The sequence below is a fragment of the Eucalyptus grandis genome, chromosome 10 (genome assembly GCF_016545825.1).
Source record: "Eucalyptus grandis isolate ANBG69807.140 chromosome 10, ASM1654582v1, whole genome shotgun sequence".
Classification (NCBI taxonomy): domain Eukaryota; kingdom Viridiplantae; phylum Streptophyta; class Magnoliopsida; order Myrtales; family Myrtaceae; genus Eucalyptus; species Eucalyptus grandis.
In genome coordinates, this window is record NC_052621.1 from 22,619,310 (window position 1) to 22,633,001 (window position 13,692).

Sequence of the window (13,692 nt, forward strand, 5' to 3'; positions counted from 1 at the left end):
TAAGGGCCATGAGGACAATTTAAGGAGGAAGAAGAGAGGAAAGAAAAAGGAAAAAAAAAATTTGAAAAAATTAAGAAGTATTAAAAAAATTACCACATCAACGTCTGACCACCCGATGGCATTCATGTCAGTGTCCCACCACCGACTAGCGTCCACGTCAACGTCAGCTGGCCAGATGGATTAAATTGGTACAAATGTAAAAAGATTTATGATTGAATTAATTTAATTGAAAGGTTTAAAACTAAATCAATACCAATGCAATAGGTTTAAGATATTTTTTATACTTTTCCCACCACCATCGTCACCGAGAACAAGCCATGAAGCGTCCCTCCAAGTAACCACCACGATCGCCTCTCTCCCCTCTCCGGCCAGTCAAGTTTGCCAAGCTCGCATTGACTCCATTGGCCCCCGTGACTAATATAGCACCCAGTTTTAACAATTGTCAATTGCAAGAGCCAAATTTGAAACTCATTGAAGGTAGCGGTAACTCTTCACACCACACAAGCATTAAAGGATGCCCTCGGCCATCACATCGCGCTCAGTCAAAATCCAAGGGGTCGTCCATTTTTATCCATTTCATCATAATTATGCTGCCTTGGAATTAACAGAGATATTCGGGAGTGCAATTGACTTATTTTGTCCAGCAGATTCCCTCGCCAGGCTTCCAGACATGTATCAGGATTCACAACCGCTACTTGGCACCTTACTGCCATTAGGTGTTGTTTTCACACGAATCAAGGCCAAAAAGTAAGAGACAAACAGGGCTCAACAGCAAACGGTGAAGCTGATGAGTTTGCAGCAAGACCGTAGATTCGATCCCCACGCGCTCAAACCAATCTACAGTAGGCACTTAAAGGTGTATCCATAATTGCGTTTCAGGGGTATCAGTCTATCTATCTGTCTACACAAAAACATAGTTAAAGGTATGAGGCTTGAAATAATTTTGATTGAAGCAATGCAGAAGAGGACCTCAGGTCTTCCACGCAATTGACTAATTGACTGCCAAAATTTTCGAAAGTCCTACTGCTTAGAGCATTGGCAACGAAATGGACAACTGCGAGAAAATTTTAGTGGAACTCCACATTGTATACCAAAACTCAAAAACCTTAAGAATATAATTTAATTCTTCACAAAATTTCAAGAAGCAAGACCAGCCCCACCAGCCCAGTTCAAATACAAGGTGCAGACCCAATGAAAGAATTACAATGCATGATTTCAGTCGATACATTATGCCAGCAAGTATGAGCTGAAACAAAAAACGGACGACACAAAGATGGGACCAAAACTGCCACAAGAATTGCCTGCCAGACAATCCTCAAACCGCATGCACCGAAGGGATGTTGATCCTTCTCATGGCACAGTAGGGGACTCAAAACTGAAGTATAGACTTAATGCTTGCACTATACACATGCTACAGAAAAAAAGTCCACTCGTAGATGTGACTCCCACACTCATCACGCAGGAATGGCAACCATTTATGGAAAAGAATGGGTAACAAATGCATATATTCGACACACCGACTGGACAGCAATCCTTGAGAAGAGCAACTTGTCAACCTCTTTTTGCCGGATCTACGAGGAGAGGATTGATTGCAAAGCAAGCTGTTGTTGGGGCTGCAAAGATGACCATGTTGAGGCCAAAGCAGATGGTGGCAAAGTTTGTTGTAGTTGCCTCAACAGACTGGTCATCCGGTTTACAGTTTGCTCAGTAGCTAGATCCTTACCACACAAAACCTAACAAAAAGATGCCTCATTCTCAGTTCGTGCAAATGTGGCCACTTTTTTTCGCATATGCAATTCTCAGAGAGACATAACTACATGTTCAGCAGATATAAGGTGATGATTACAAGCAGAAATGCACATCACTAGCGAGACAACTGCAGGGGAGCGGACAAAAACGCATCAACATAAAGTCTTGCCAATGATTTAGACAGGAACAATATAATTCATCTTTCTGCCTTTTTTTTTTTTTTTTTTTTTTTGGTTTTGTTTTTTTTGGGGCGGGGGAGTTTGGGGGTTGTTAAGAACAGGATAAGTTCATTGCCAGCATTCCCATATGATAGAACACCCAACAAAACAGAAGCCCACCCAATGATGTTACATATATATATTTTCCAGAAACTACTTTTGAGCATTATTTAAATACCGTCCAGGAAATTTATTTACTCTAGTTAAACATCAGTTGAGCAACTACAAAATCCTCATGGCGTTATGGACAAGACAGCTGGGGATACATGACACTTGAGAACCAAATCAATTCCCTTATACACTGAAAAGTAAAAGAATAAATAAGCAAAAGAAAGTTTATTTACTTACCTCCACAAACACTGTAACAATCTTAGGAAGATACTGATTGTTAGGGCCCAATAGTTCCCTATCAGATCTGTAAACAGATTTTATTAGTATGATTGTTATGAGGACAAAAATTATAAACCACGATTGAGATGTCATTACCTTTCCACCATTGAACAAAGCATATCATGGACAACTTTGGCCTCTATTACATCGCCTTTTATGGGCAAGCAATTTAACCATGCTGGAACAACCTATAGAAATGATAGTAAAATATTAGTGAAGGGACCTGCAGACTTGGCTACTAGCAAATCTCAATGACTGTTCTACTTAACCAAGGCCAAGACCCAATTCTCAATCTCAGGACCACAATTTCAGAGACAAACTTCACATGTCAATGATCCTTTTTTTTTTCTTTTTTGGTTTCTTTTTTGTTCTTAAATTCACAGTACTCTATCTCTTGTTTCTTTTTATTCAGTCCTTCCAGCAAACCACAAATTTAACAGATAATTAAATGAACGCAACATTGAACTCCAAGTTTAAGTCTTTTTCTTTATATTGGTGCATCCCAGCAAATATCATGCATTGTCAAGATACAAAAGAAATCAATGTAGATACCTGAGAAGAATCTATGCTATCACGGTGAAATTGGCATATTTTTCCCAGAGCAGAGACAGCATTATCATATGCCATTACATTATCAGGTTGCAGAGCGTTGGGATCACGTATCACAACATTCAGCCTTGAAAGAGCCTCTGAAGATAGCCACTCATGAGTATTAGTAAAATAAATGGTAGATAGACTACAGCCATAAAGAGCACTGACATATAATCACCTCCAACAAGTGGTTTGAAAACAGAACCGCCAAACTCTGCACAAACCCCCAATCCATAGACAGCAGCCTGAAAAGAAAACACTCCTGAACTCAATTGCGTGAACGCAACCAAGAACATAAACAACCACAATCACTGAGTACAGACCTGTCGGACATCTGGATTCTCATCGTTGCAAGCCTCCAAAAGGAAAGGGAGATAGGTATCGTAATATCTGTTCCACCCAAGTTTTAACAACCATTAAGTCCAGAAATCATAAAATTAAGTCACTCAAAAAGCATTCTAAAACGAGCTTTACTTAAGAGCTGTTTCGCGACACTGTTCAGCAACGTCATCAAAAATGCATATGGCAATTCTCCTCTCTTCAGAAGTCTTATCTTTGCCCTACAAGCAAAAACAAATTCCGATCAACCAACAGAAGATGAAACTGTATAGAAGCAGAAAAACATAGAGAAGTTGCTGAACTTACCCACATGGGCGTTAGGTAAGATGACAGCTCATCGAAGAAAGGCAAGAAAGATGCTTTGAATGTTTTAACCATAGTGCCCAAAATCTCACCAACCTAAAACAAGAAAAATTCAACCACAAAGGATAAGTTAAATCCCCCTTGAAGCTATTATGCCATTTTTTTCCTTGAAGCATAGTTTTTCAGAAGACAGACTTGCTCAAAAACTTCCTCCTCCGCCTCATTCTCCTCTTTAAGCAGCTCGCCTTCTTCTGCGTCAAAATCTTCGGCTTTAGCACGCTCTGCTCTCTCTCTTTTTCTACTTGAGCTAGCAGTAATCACTTGTTTAATCTCATCAACAATCGATCTGACTTGATTTTCGTCCAAGAGTGGGCCTGAAATCTGAAATCAACAATTGCATCTCATGAGCCGTTCACCAATGCCTACTTAAAACTGTTCAGAGTAATTAGTGGAATAAATGCTGCCTCTGAGTGAATCTCTACATGATCTAATGGATAGCTACTAGTTAGATCCAGATTGCATTTGCAGATAAGGAAAGGGCACCAAATTTTCAATTAGAAGTTAATCTTTCTAAAGATACAAATAGTAAATTCAAGAATGTACTTCTTATATGGACCTTATGTATATCATGAATTTTACAAGATGCCACTTTAGAGGTAACTAGAAAAATAGACAATATACTGACTGAGGACAAAGTTAAATAATGACTGCTTAATCATCAAAAGCGCTGTCGCGTTTTTGGTAACATGCTCCCTCTGAATTTCCAATTATTGGCAAATAAATTAAGTAGGATCATAGAAAACGGAAGTAGTTTGTACGGGAAGGGGGGGAAAACAAAAGTTTGGCACATAAGATGTGATGGCTATATATTTCCCAAAGAACAAGCAAGTCAGCCTGGAATAAAATTAATATTGATAATGTCATAATGAAAGTAAGTCATTTATAAATTCTGGCAAGTAGCTCCTCCGTTTGCAGAAAGATATTGTGTAAGCCTGTGAACGCCAGTTCACAAGGAAGAAGCTTATTTGTTATAACTCCAAAATAGAATCACGAACCTGTAAACACTCATTTAGTGCATCCAACATACTAGCACAGATCTCTGTGTCGGGTTCCTGAAAGTGAAATGCAGTTTAGCAATCTTAGATACCAAAAATCCATCACAATTACTTGAAAAAGCAAATAGCAGTCCAGAAAGTTAACTTTTTATCATCAACAATTACCTTAGGTATAGCTTCCACCAAAGCTGGAATGATGTAATCAGTTAGTTGCTTCACGTAGGTTTCATTATGACCTTGTGCTAACCCTTTCTCAACAGCTAATTTTGCAGAACGAAGTAACTCCGGCATTGCTACAAAGTGGGAGATTCACTTATGTGAGAAATTCCATCAAGAATCAATCAGACAAGAAGGATTGAAGGATCAAGAGAAGCTTATTACCAGAAACAGCTGCTTTCCTGACGTCTTCATGAAAATAAAATTTGAGAAGTGGAACTAAAGTTGGAGCAACCTGCAACAGTTATGAGGCCTCATCAAAATGGCGCATAACATATGTCAAAAGAACAACAGAAGTTTCAAATAAACCAACCTGCTCGATCCATGGAAAAAACCCTTCCTTTAACTCATCCGCATAGCAACACAACATGTTGCAAGCTGTTGCCTTCTCTTCCAAGACACTGGTTTTTATTCCTATTCTTTTATCTCCAAGTGTTATGGTCTCCATTCTGCATCATTACACAATCTAATCAGATGCCAAATAGATTAACACAATCCAGACAAACTGTTGACACTAATAATTGTTCCATTTGGTCATCATAAAGCACAAAAAAACAAGTGGATTAGAAAACTGCTATCACCACCCCCACCAGCCCACCAATTCCCACATGAACATAGGCAGATTCATGAAATATTAATTCCATTTATATGAAAACTATTCCCCATACACATAGAAATAAGACTGCCAAATCACATATTATAAGACAGGCACAAAAGCATTACCCCTCATCATCAGATTCATCAATATCATTATCAGAATCTGCGGACGTGATTGTCACATCAGGCTTGAGTTGAGCAGACTGAAGCAAAGGGGGCATGACGACTTTCATGTAAGGAAGAAAATCTTGCCCCAAGCATTTGCAAAGCCTAGCCCAAGCCTACAAAATAAGGATAACATGAGACAGTTAATAAAATAAAAAAAGGAACAGTCTCCAGTAACAACCATCCATTAAAGTCAATGATAAAACTTACTTGCAGCATATAGCTTGTCGTCGGATCATCTGTTTCCATCTGTGATCTTTGCAATGCCATAAGCACATCCATAACCTTAAAATAAAAGCAAGAGAAATCAAACTCATTCAAAAGGCTGAGTGGAATTAAAAAATTCCACAATAAAACAGACATGGGCCCCCCCAATATGGTTGGAAGTAATATAAGGTCTCACTGCCTACCCTGGTACCGTGGAAACAGATATATACAATGATGGAGCACAAGAACTCTTCATTACCAAATAATTGCCAAAACTTTCTAAATTCTATAGACCAATCCATCTCCAAATCATACACTATGGCTAAAAATTTACCATTCTCACTAATTTTTACATTTGTCTACTAATGAAATGATCCAGGAAAATATAGTATGCATGCAAGCATACAATCGAGAGAAAGTTATGATAGTTGAAATTGCAAAATTCTAACTGCAAAAATTTTACTTGTCAGGCAACAAAAATTGAACTGTTCGGTAAGCATTTGTGATATATACATATCCAAATAAAAAAGATAGAACATGAAAAAATGTTCATCTACAACTGACAGCTTTTGTGAACAAGACAACTCACAATCTCACCGATGTTAGATGATTTCTAAGGCCTATTAAAATTCACTTGTATGATCTCAATAATCACATAGCATGGGGAAAAGCTAGCTTCTTTAAATCTGCTTCAAATTTTGAGAGTAGACAATTACCTGTATAGCGTCATCCCTGAATTTCTCTTTTCCAACAGCCATCCCAACCAAACTAATGCATTCCATTGCTTTGGCACGAAGCATTCGGTTAGACTTGTCAGTTGCATTGACCAAGATATTTTTCAAATAAGGCATGACCGCATCATAGTACTTTTGGAATTGCTCCTACAGTGCAAAGACAAGTAAGCAATCGAGTGCATAAAGATGAAGAGAACAATAAAGATTTGAATGTTCATACCTGAGAGGAATCAGCAACAGAAGCCAATGCGGTCAATGCGCCCTCTTGCACCATTTGTTTCCCATTCTAGATCATGAACATCAAATAGTCAGCGGAAATGAGTGTAAGTCATAAACTAAGGAAAGCCAAGGTGTTACTTTTTATCATGAAGTACCTGTAGAAGCACAAGCAGTTTGCTCACAATTCCATCCAAGTAGGGCATCAATATCACAGCTGTACAGTTCTCGCTGAAGTTAAGAATAGCAGACGCAGCATGAGCCTGGAAAGGACACATCACACGTGAGAAGGTGATAATCAAAACAGATGTTCAAATATAAAACAACACTATTAGCCCTTGATAAGACTTATGGAGGAACTTTTCCTACTATATAACAATTCAGACAACTTGGAGAGGCTACATAGTGTCCTCTAAACCAAGCACAACATATATGTGGCTGTTTCAACGACAAAAAATTTAATAATGTGCACACAATCGATGATGGCATCCAATTGCCAGAAACTAAAATATAAAATAAACTGAAAAGAGCAAATAAGAGAAGGCAGAATTCATATTGTTATATTAAAGGCTCTGCAAGTAGTAGCGACTCCATTTTGAAGTGCATTCATCAAAAGATCCAGTGCTTTTAGTTCTATAAAAGATTCCAGGCTTAACAAATATCACATCTACTCTATTCATATATTCAACTCCCTCTGCCATCTGAAGTGATTTGAAATCATCTGATCTGTAAACTAACTGAAGTTCCAGTTTCTGCAGGTATTGTGCGCTTCGGTATTACATATAGAGCTAAGACTACCTAGAAAAGACTCTGCGAAGGAAAGATCCTAGAGAAAAATTTCTTGACAAAGTGGCCATTTCATCAATTTAAAAATATGTTTTCCTCAAAGTGACCAACATCCCTTCTGACGTTCTTCTATGCCAAATTAGTAGGACTACCACACATAAAGTGGCTTCTCATACAAAGTCCTTTCCTAAACCATATGTGCTGACCTACTGAACTTAAAATTTCTTTTTTGTAGTTTAAATGAACTTAAGTTCAAATCTCATAAACACCAATGCAAGACAGTTGTGTGCACCTACTCAAAACAATGATACCCAATAAAAATAAAATTATCCATAACTGCAACGAACCTGTACACGAGGATTCGGAAAGTCGTCCATAGCACCAGCAAGTGCTGGCAGGACCTGTTGATGGTATTGCTCCTGCAGGTCTGGGCCTAGATCGGTGGACAACTGCCCAATCGCATTGATTGCTGCCCATCTTACACGAGGGTGTGGATCTTGAAATGAAGTTAAAACCATTGAAACAACTCTCTCCAAATTCTTTACCATTACCTAAAACAAGACCAAGGAGGTTAACGAATTAAAAATTATCAGGCCAAGCAGAAGGAATATCGTGCTATTCTGACAATAGAAAAGCTAAAAACTTCAGCAGCATGCTTCATGCCAAGTTACCAACACTATCACGTCATTGTGGAAGGGGGGAAAAAACCATCAAACAAAATAGCTTTGAGCTACTTGAGGTGACAATGCCTCAAAGAGTAGTGAACAAGAAGCCCCAAGTATTCTAAGGCATTCACCTAAGCATTTGAGGAATCACCAATGAAAGAAGTACAGTACCCGGCCAGGTGGCAAATTCTGTCGAAGGATTGAAAACCAACACCGCTAGTTCAGGTTTGAAATCCTTAATAATTCTTTCGACTACTCTAAAAAGGTACTCAAAGAAACAAGCCTTAAAGCTGTCAAGGTTGGCTGATATATAATAAACACTGAGAAATCTGCCAGACAGACAAAATAATATCAGGATATTATCTATGTTGAATTTAAAAAATAAAAAAGAAGAACTTATGCCCTACAGTCTCCAAACAGCCGGTGCTTGCCCGGCATGAGTGGTCCGATTGACTTTTTGATTGCACAGACGAAAGTATCATAAAGCACAGCATCAGAAACTCACAGGACACATGTAATTTATGGCACCCACCCACCTTTACAATATTGCTTAGATTTAGTACTCGACCTTCAATTGAGCAAGAGCGCTCTTAAATGGACTATTGATATAAGTTAGACATTTATACCAAAAGGTATATGCAGACAATAGTTCTGCATGGAATCACAATTTTAACACCATATCTGGATGGATAATCAAAATTTGAGGCAAAAAAAAATGTCAAGAACAGAAGGTGATCCAACAATTTGTCAAGCAATACCTTTGCACAACCCTCTGCAATCTGGGCAATTGCTATCAAAGCAGCGTGATGCTTCTCCCACTCAGGAGCGGCCAAGTATGCAGGCAACTGTTCAGAAGCAACGGGAATAATGGTGTTTCCACCAAGTGAGATGGACAGTCGATCCAAGCATTCCTGCCCCACACTATAATTGCTGCTCTCCCCTGCATCCTCATCTTCACTCTCTGCGCTATGCCAAACCGGGTCATCTTCAATATCCAAAAGCATCTTCATCAGGATTGCAAAAAGTCTACTTATGAATTGCGGCAATTTCCTCATCATTCCAGGTGCCCGCTCCCTAGCCTCCGCAAGGGTAATCACAAACTCAATCGCCAAGTGTCTTGTGCCTTCTTCTAATGATTCAGCCTCTGCAATCTGCAGCATAGAACCAACCACTTCCACTAATTGCCTCCTCAAGAACCGGGGCTCTGTTCCAGCTAATTCAATTAGCAGTTCAAGCGCTTCTTGTGCGGTTGGCTCGTTCCCATTATTTAGTGCCTCAGTCAAGGTGTGCATCATCACAGGCAACAAATCCTGAAATCTGCCCAAATTTCCTTTGAACATCAAGAAAAGGTGTATAACCATAACACATTCTAATGTTTTTGACAGTCTATGATTGATGTGCACATAGATTAAATTGTTTTCCCCCATAGCCAACATTGAATGCAAATGCTGACTAAAACGTTAATTGCATCGTCCAAACAGATGTCGTGACTTCAAAGAGCCATTTTAAAAAATGATAGTATATGAAAGAAAAACACAAACTAATACTTCAAGTTGACCAAAGGGTGCTGCCGACAGCTGAGCAATACCATGTGTAAACAGTGGACATTACTCTCTTCAGGCAGTGACTACCAAAATACAATCTGTGTCAATAGGTCTAACCAAAGAGATATTATGACAATGAGATGAATAAAATCAAAACGATTACAGTAAAGCACACCTAATTGAATTGAACATACAATCGGACAATGTTTAAATAAAGCAAACGCTGCTCTCTTCAGGCAGTAACGACGAAAATACAATTTGTGTTGATAGGTCTAACTAGTTAGATATTGTGATAACGAGATGAACAAAATCGAACTGATTACGGTAAAGCAGGACCAAATTGAATTCAACATATCCAATCGGACAATATATAAAACGAAACGAAGCAAACCTGTCGCGATCGGAGGAATTGGACAAACACTGGATAAAATTGATGACGGCGTTGAGGGCGGCGATCTTGACGTCGGGGTTCTTGGAGGAACTGAGGCACTGGAGGAAGACGCCGTGGAGCTCCTTGATGTAGGGGGTCAACGAGTCGCCGATGTACTGGGCGAGCTGGGCGAAGATGAGGAAGGCGGCCTCCTGGAGCTTGGGGACGTCGGAGGAGACGCACTGGAACATGAAGGGGAGGAGCTCGGGCCAGCCGTTGTCGGGGAGGATGCCGGAGGCGAGCTCGGAGACGGTGTCGCAGAGCTTCTTGGTGATGGTCTTGGCCTCCTCGCGCTGAATCGAGGTGAGGAGGACGGACTTGAGGGAGGCCTGGGTCTGCGGGGTGAGGCGGGGGTAGATGTAGGAGTCGTCGCGGGTGAGGAGCTTGCGGAGGAGGATGGCGGACATGGCGCGGAGCTCCAGGCGGGGGCAGTTGTGGAGGATGTGGGCCAGCTTCAGGGAGAGGGAGTTGGGATCCGTCTGCTTCGCCAGGTTGAACAGCGACTCCGCCTGGGATCGGAGCTCGTTGGAGGAGGACATGAGGTGCGTGATTAGGGTTTCGAAGTGGGACGGGTCGGGCCCCAGCGCCATCGCGAGCTGCGCCTGCTGGAGCTGCGCCGATTGGGGATCCATGGCGGACGGCGGGGAGCGGGAGCGGCGGCGACGGCGGCGACGGCGGGGGCGGCGGCGGCGGCGGCGGATTAGGGTTTTCGCTTCCCTCTATCGGCTGCGGTGGCGGGACGAGGGAGACGAGAGGGAGAAGGGGAGGGAGGCGAAGGGGGGCGAGGAGAGTGAGGGTTATAGAGAGAGAAACTATTGAGATTGGAGGAGCCTCTCTCTCTCTCTCTCTAACTCTCTCTCTCTCCTAATCGTGCTAACAATACGATCGCCAAAAGGGGTTGGAATTATAGAGAGAGAGAGAGAGAGAGAGAGAGAACGAGAGGTGGGGTTTTGATTTTTAGTGGAATTTTTCTTTTGGGTTTTGATTTTTAGTGGGGTTTTGATTTTTAGTGGGATTTTTCTTTTGGGTTTTGATTTAATTTTTATTTTATTTCATTGAGGTTTTGAATTTTTAGCAATATCTTTCGAGTTTTACTTTTAGGATTAATATTATAAAAAAATCATAGATGGGTACTTGAAAACTCTTGAACGAGTACGCTTATTTTATTCTTTGTTAATTTTTATTAAATTTTACTATTAAATTATTAAATTAGCCGAATTGTGATGATTAATGAATATATCGATTTGGATGTACTGATTTGTGATTTTTCATGATATTTATTTAATTTGACAGCAATTTATGATGTTTGGTGGCTAGAAGATTAATTTGAAGCAAATTTGTTTCGGATTTATCATTTTGAAAATTTTCATGGTATTAATCATTTATTTCATTTTCAGATAAAAAGATAGTTTTTCTTTTATTTTGTATTTTTTTAGGGGATAAGAAAACAAAAAGTGGAGGGGTGGGGGCTAATTAGGGCAAATCAAGGGGATAAATGGGTGCTTAGCTGTGAAATGCGAGTCATGATTGGTGGCGTCCTTTGGTTTCTTTTTGCGCATTAATAATTAATTTTTTTTATTTTTTTGGGAGGGAAATGGAATTTGTCATTGCAGCAGGTGCGGGAGGACGATGCCCTACTCCCATTCAAAAACCCACGCTCGTCAGCCGCCACCTTTTCTTTCTTAATTTCAGGTCTGAAAAGATATTATTTATTATTATTATTATTATTATTATTATTATTATTATTATTCTTTTATAGGAGTAGTTAGCTCTCTCTTTTGTTCCTTAAACTTTTGTTCCTTAAATTATGGTCACACGTTGTTGTTTTTGCCCACGCCCTAAAGACGCGTTTTTTTTTCTTTTCAATTTCCACCGAAAAGGAAATTAAAAGAGGCTTATAACAAACCGGATAACTCCTAAATGTTATTTTGGAGGCCGATATTGATTTTTGGGTTACCCAGATTTTTCTTTTTTCTTTCACAAGCCTTTTGCATCATTCTCAAATTATATTTTGTTCAGAGTTGGTCTCAAACTCTAACGAAGCAAATTTTATGATTTGAGCATATTTCTTAATTCGAGTTATTTCCTAATTTGAATAGATTATCTTGAAAAGGAATTTCCTTTCTCAATCCAAATATAATCTACGTAAGAGGCATGTTTTAGTTTTTACCCTTTAGAGAGTAGAAGAGCTTTTGATCTCAACAATCAATTGCGTGCACGTGATTGGGAGTTACATCTAAGGGAATTATAAGTGTTTTGAAACCAATAAATCTTGTGGTAAAATTGTGAATTTATTTATAAAATCGAGAAATTATTCCGTAAGTAATTGCAAAAGCTAAACATCAAATTTCTTTTAATAGTCCTAAAGTTTAAGTTATTGTGCAATTAAGTCCAAAATCTTTTCTTTTTGAATACTTTAGTGACCACACGCGGAACATAACATCGGAAAACCTGGGACACCTTAAAAACAATCCACGTGCGTCACGGCCGAAACGCAATTGTAAAAGTCGATGGCACATTCTTCAACGAGAAGGGGACTCGATTGACCAAATTCAATGTCTAATGCATAGCTGGTCAATATCTGATCGCTTCTAGATGTACCATGTTCTTATCCCTCGGAAGAACAATTCGTGCACGACAGCAACATCATCCACAATCTTAGTTAGCATGATACTTTCTTTCTCTATCAAATGACCTTTTTTTCCCTACATGTCTTTCCGTTTTCACATTCTCCCACGCGATATTTTCGATTGACCTGTACATGTACACAAAATGAAATTAATTTTCAATCGGATGAAAATATGAACCACCTACACCAAGACCGAAGATTCATGAGAAATTACCTAATGGGGTCCAGGAGTTTGCAATTAATTGCTTTATTGACTCGCCGATCCTCGCATGGCAACGATAAGCCTTTTATGAAATGCCCATTTTGACGTACTAAGAATTGGTCCACCATTGACGGAAAGTCCATGATTATCACACCCCGTTCTATTTTCGAACTTGATATGTAATGTAATAACCCCTGATTTTTGTAGCTCTCAATGGAGGCAATCTTGGCCCAAGACAGCTCATGATGCTAGTTGAATCGCCTTTAATCCCCAACTAATTCCGCAAAAGCGAACTAAAAAATTAGAAATTAAAGGAAAGAGTTCGAGATTTGGCCCATATAGGGACACGATAAGGAAAGTTGAGCCCAACATTCATTACTTTCCCTCTAAGCCCCTGCCCACCAGGGGCAATGCCGGGAATTACACGGCACATGCGCGTGCCTGTAAAGTTTAATAAGAAATAGGGATAAATGGGTCATTTGGACGGGCACAATTCGTTATCTAATCAGAACATTTTAAACAAGGATGTTATTGGCACCGAAAAATGTCCAAGGGTTATAACTCAGTTTGGTCGACAGAAATTTGTTTAAAGGTCGATATGTGACCATTGATATAATCGTTAAGTAGTGGAGTCCATGTAACCATTAAGTAATTTA

The 13,692-nt window shown here is 39.6% G+C and overlaps 1 protein-coding gene across 1 annotated transcript; it reads right to left on the bottom strand.

Annotated features, from left to right (window-relative positions):
* Window positions 1-1,097: 1,097 nt before the first annotated feature.
* Window positions 1,098-11,068, bottom strand: LOC104422290 (importin-5). The gene is made up of 21 exons (XM_010034568.3): window positions 10,167-11,068; window positions 8,990-9,548; window positions 7,914-8,117; window positions 6,939-7,043; window positions 6,785-6,850; window positions 6,547-6,711; window positions 5,834-5,908; window positions 5,585-5,739; window positions 5,175-5,310; window positions 5,027-5,096; window positions 4,811-4,938; window positions 4,646-4,702; window positions 3,786-3,971; window positions 3,594-3,686; window positions 3,423-3,508; window positions 3,272-3,338; window positions 3,127-3,193; window positions 2,910-3,046; window positions 2,454-2,545; window positions 2,316-2,382; window positions 1,098-1,733 (listed from the first exon to the last, which is right to left on the bottom strand). The coding sequence occupies exons 1-21, from the start codon at window positions 10,835-10,837 to the stop codon at window positions 1,572-1,574; spliced, it is 3,348 nt and encodes a 1,115-aa protein (XP_010032870.2). The 5' UTR covers window positions 10,838-11,068; the 3' UTR covers window positions 1,098-1,571.
* Between the last annotated feature and the right edge of the window lie 2,624 nt (window positions 11,069-13,692).